This window comes from Corapipo altera, unplaced genomic scaffold (genome assembly GCF_003945725.1).
Source record: "Corapipo altera isolate COAL_440 unplaced genomic scaffold, ASM394572v1 171, whole genome shotgun sequence".
Lineage (NCBI taxonomy): Eukaryota > Metazoa > Chordata > Aves > Passeriformes > Pipridae > Corapipo > Corapipo altera.
In genome coordinates this window covers 827,371-832,415 of record NW_020884972.1, presented here as the reverse complement: position 1 = coordinate 832,415, position 5,045 = coordinate 827,371, and the positions used below count along the sequence as shown (strand labels likewise).

The 5,045-nt window shown below is 49.8% G+C and overlaps 1 protein-coding gene across 3 annotated transcripts in view; it reads right to left on the bottom strand.

Annotated features, from left to right (window-relative positions):
• Nucleotides 1–960: 960 nt before the first annotated feature.
• Nucleotides 961–5,045, bottom strand: part of DPYSL2 (dihydropyrimidinase like 2) — a 59,078-nt gene continuing 54,993 nt past the window's right edge. For all 3 annotated transcript variants that reach the window (XM_027665206.1, XM_027665207.1, XM_027665208.1), the window contains exons 14-15: nucleotides 4,740–4,905; nucleotides 961–3,723 (exon numbers count right to left, since the gene is read on the bottom strand). In XM_027665206.1, the coding sequence (XP_027521007.1) occupies nucleotides 3,632–3,723; nucleotides 4,740–4,905 (258 nt within the window). In that variant the 3' untranslated portion in view covers nucleotides 961–3,631. The remainder of the gene's footprint in view (nucleotides 3,724–4,739; nucleotides 4,906–5,045) is intronic.

The following is a 5,045-nucleotide window of genomic DNA, read 5'->3' as shown; positions in this document are numbered from 1 at the left end:
AATTCCACTGGTGTTTCTGTACTAAAACCCAACCACCACCACCCAAAGTCCCACTGGTGCTTTTCCAACCAGCTCCACCCCTCCCCATCCAGTCTCTGCCCGTGGCTCCTGTTTCCAGCCGTGCTTCCTCCCCTATTCCCTGGCTGTCAGAGGGTCCAAGCAGACCCACACTGGAGGCCTGAGGGCTGTGCCAATACTTTTAGGGGCTTTTGCCCACATTCCATCAGTGGTCTCTGCCATGCAGAGTCATGATTTTTCAGGCAAATGTCTCTGCCAAATAAAGTTTGCTTTAAACAAACTGCCCCAAGACACAGCTCGATTTTCTCTAAAGGAAATTACTCTGTGGCCCTTTTGATTCCTCTTCAACATCTTCCAAGGACCAGGGGAGTTTTTCTCCAGCTCTGCCTCTGCACATCTCACCCCAAATTGAGAGCTCCATCACCCCAAATTGAGAGCTCCATCACCCCAATTTCAGAGCTCCATCACCCCAAATTCAGAGCTCCATCACCCCCAAATTCAGAGCTCCATCACCCCAAATTGAGAGCTCCATCATCCCCAAATTCAGAGCTCCATCATCCCCAAATTGAGAGCTTCATTGCCCAAATTGAGAGCTCCACCATCCCAAATTCAGAGCCCCATCACCCCAAACTGAGAGCTCCATCACCCCAAATTCAGAGCTCCATCACCCCAAATTCAGAACTCCATCATACCCAAATTCAGAGCTACATCATACCCAAATTCAGAGCTACATCATCCCAAATTCAGAGCTCCACCACCCCAAATTCAGAGCTCCATCACCCCAAATTCAGAGCCCCATCACCCCAAATTCAGAGCTCCATCATCCCCAAATTCAGAGCTCCATCACCCCAAATTGAGAGCTCAGTCTGGATGTGCTGGAGGCACCAGCCCAGGACTGCAGGGACACAAACACCCATCACCTGGAGACACAGAGGCACCTACTGAAACAACAACATTTTGTCTTTATTAGGAGTTCCCATGGTAATATAACACGGAGTTCTTCAGGAATAAAACACAAGACTTGGGGTTGGGGTGGGGTTGTTTTTGCCATTGAGACAATGGTCAAATACCAGGACTTCTCTTGGTCTACACACATGATCAGCTTTAGCACTTACAGCTCCTCCACTCATGGTTCACAATCACAAATCCAAGGGTTAAATCCAGCTAGTATTAAATCCTACCTTTTTTTTTTTTATTTTTTTTTTTTGTGATTTTTTTTTTCCTTTCAAGAACAAATTTAAAACTTAAAAAGTCATCATGAGTCAGTGAAGGAAAAAAAAAAAACAAACAAGGAAGACTTAAGTGAATACTGAAGAGCCGCAAGTGTTTCGTAGAATTGAAACTGCAATTCTTTTTTTTTTTTTTCTCCCCAACTCGTTTCAAATTGATTTTTAACATACAGGTGACAAAAAAAAAAAGAAAAAAATAACCGAAAAAAAAAAATAATGAAAATAGCTGCAATATATATTAAGTTCACGGATTACTTAACAAACAAAGTGCAAACTCCTTATGCAAAACTAAAAAGACCCAAGAGTTGAACCTAAATGCAAAATGCAGGGAGGAATAATGGCAAAGTTTTTCTTAACTTTTGTGTTCAGAGGGGTCTAAAGGAATCAGGTGCTGCAGCTGGGAGGGTTTGGGTACCTAAGGAGCTTCCAGATCCTTTGCAAATCCCAGCTTTGATACTTCATGACAACAAATTTGGTATTTGTTTAAAAGCCTTCATACAACTTTTCTTCTTCCTAAAAGAACCTGTAAACACCATTTAAGAAAACACTCACAACTATGAAAAAACAATGCAGGTGGCAAAGTACAAAGAGAAGAGAAAAGCAGAAGATGCAGCCAAGTGCCAGGGCAGGCAGAGAGTGGAGGTAACGGGGGTGGCAAAGCTCCCTGTGCTCAGAGCCAAGGCCTTGGGACTGCCCAGCCCTCCAGCTGGGGAAAAATGGGAATCTGATGGTGCAGATTTACCCTCCATGTCCTGAAAACAAGCCTCCAGTCCCAGGGCTAAAAGACCTTCAGCCCCAGGGGGTGGTTTAAGGCCCAGATCCCCCTGCCTGCCCCAAAAAGCTGGGGCTCCTCCCTTCGTTTAAGGACCACTGATGGTCGCTCAAATCTGAGGAATCTGCAAAGGGTGGGGAACAGCCAGGCCTTCCCATGGATATGTGCACAGATTCCTGCAGGAATGAGAGGCTGGGACACTCACCCCACGTCCAGGAGATTCTCAGCTGCTGTGGGCCCAGCGAGCTGCTCCGGGGCTCCCAGTTCCAACAGCTGGGCCTCTGCTCCCCGACTGGAATTGCCACAGATGCTCAGGCAACACCCCCTGACCACTCTTTGGATGGGAGCTAAAGATAAGCTCTCACAAAGCTTTAAATAACCTCTCACTGATGGCCAGGGAGGGGGTTTCTGCCACGGAAACCTTTCAACCAGCCCGCTGCTCTTTGCCCACAGCCCCCTGCTCGTGGAGATCCACCTCCAGCACCGAGAGACCAACTCACTGCTAAAAACTTCTCCAAACGCTCCATCCCAGCAGCTCAGGTGGTGTCCAGCTCCTCTGTTTGCACCAGCTCAAGACCTGGTGGGCTGAGGTGAAGATCAGAGCTCATGGACCTGCTCCATGACCTATTGCAGCTACGTGGCAAGCGATGGCTGGAATGAGGCAACCAAGGGACACCTGAAGGACCAGGGTGGCAGTGGCAGTGACACTGGCGGGAGTCTGTGACTTGGATGAGGTTCAGGAAGAACAGGGAGATTATTCCCAGTTCTCAGATAAGGCTTCGTAAACACAATGGTACAAAACGTGTTAAAAACACACACACACAAACGGTACAGAAAAAAAAAAACCACCACGAGTTGCCTCAAGGACCCAAGTTGCAGCGAAATCCAGAAGAAAAAAGAAATCAAGGAAACAAAGGAACCCAACAGAAGTCCCCAAGGATTGTGGCTCACCCAGTGGCCGGGGTGATGTTCTCTGTGAATTCCTAGTGCTGGGTCCTGTTTCTCTCTCCTGGCAGCAACAGCTCTCCAGTGACCTCAAAGGTGGTGCTGGGAACAGCCACGGGCAGGCCTGGGATCCGTGTCCCTCTGTGCTTGCCTGACTATCCTGCTGGAACACAGAACCCTACAGAATATCCAGTTTAAAACCCTTGAACTACTCTTCTGCTTGACATTTTTCTTAAAAAAAAAAAAAAAAAAAAAAAAGTTTTTTTTTTTTTACATTTATTATTTCTTTATTCTTTTTTTTTTTTTTTCTTTTGTGTGTGTGTGTCTTAAAGGCAGCTCCCGGGAAATTCACTTTATCCTTCCTTTATTAAAAGAAAGATGCTGAATGGGACAGAGGCCACATATCTCAAATACCCTCTTTACATTTACTCTTGCATGTCAGAGGTGCCAAAACAGGGTTTATTTCTTTAAATGTGTAAGGGGGGAAGTGAGAGGGGGTCGGTGAAGATGAGGAGGGAAATCTGAGGGGACTGAAAGAGGCGCTTTTACTTCAGCCCCCCCTCACTGGTTGCCCGCAGTAACTGTCACAGGCTCTAAAAGAATCAAGAAGGGTCTCCAGGTGCCCTGGCCCCCTGGTTTGCCTGGTGGGCACAGGAGGGGAGGGTCCTTAGCCCAAGCTGGTGATGTTGGCACGTCCGCCCGGCGGTGCCACGATGCGCTGGGTCGTGCGGCGCGGGATGTTGTCGTCGATCTGTGCCCCTGTGGGGGGGAGAGAGAGGGAGTCAACAACCCTGGGAGTGCTCCAAACCCATGTGGGTGTGGCACTTGGGGACGTGGGTTAGTGGTGGTGCTGGGTTATGGTTGGACTTGATGACTTTAAATGGCTTTTCCATGATTCCATGATTTTGTACTTGGAGGAAAAGCTCCCACTGGTTCCCAGTGCCTTAATTCTGCTGAAAACTGTTCTGCATCAATAACCTCTCTGCCCTGAACACTTAAACCACCCAGCCCTGCACAGGGAGGGTTGGTTAAATGCTCTTCCTTTAGGGAGCCTTCTTATCCCTTTTTATAGTTTGCCCTTCCTGCACTGGAAGAGCAGCTGAGAAATCCAAGCTGCCCCATCCCGGATCCACAGCTGGTCCCAGCTGGCAAAGCTCTGCTGAAGTTGGTGACACCTGAAAAACAGACCTTGCCAGCCTCTTAGAAAATTCTCACTTTTAAACACAAGGGCCTGGAGAGACAGGACAAGGGGGAATGGCTTCAAACTAACAGAGAGCAGGGTTAGATGGGATATTGGGAAAGATTCTTCCCTGTGAGGGTGATGAGGGGCAGGGATGGAATTCCCAGAGAAGCTGCCCCACCCCTGGAAGTGTCCAAGGCCAGGCTGAACGGGGCTTGGAGCAACCTGGGCTAGTGGAAGGTGTCCCTGCCCATGGCAGGGGGTTGGAACTGGGTGGGATTTAAGGTCCCTTCCAACCCAAACCACACTGGGATTCCCTGATCTGCCCTCTCCAGACATCCAGATGTGGAGCCCAGCATGCCCTGGGGTGCTCAGCATTCATGCCATGCCATGAGAAGCAGCAGGACCTTATGACAGCTCCTGCACTGCTCTTCTTCCTTCCCAAAGGGATGACACCTCCCAGCTAAACACACCCCACAGCCTCTCCCGCTGCCTCCCTGTTCCAGCAGAATTCATTCCGAGCACAGGAGCACAAACCAGCTGCAATTCCGTGATTTCACAGCAATAAACCATTCAGCCTCATGAAATCCCATACCAGACAAGCTGAACCCAGACTGGTGCAGGTTCCTCACGGGGGGTGCCTGCTGTTTGGCAGGGGAGGTCTTGGCTGAGGACGCCGGCGTGACCGTCTTCGGTGTCACCGACACTTCGCACACGGGGCCGTCGTAGAGGCCTCGGGGGACACCCCTGAGCTCAGCCAGCTGCAAACACAGAGCAGGGCACAGAGCCTTCAGAACACAGCCCCACAGTCCCCAGAGCACAGCCCCACAGCCCCCAGGACACAGCCCCACAGCCCCCAGAGCACAGCCCCACAGCCCCCAGAGCACAGCCCCACAGCCCC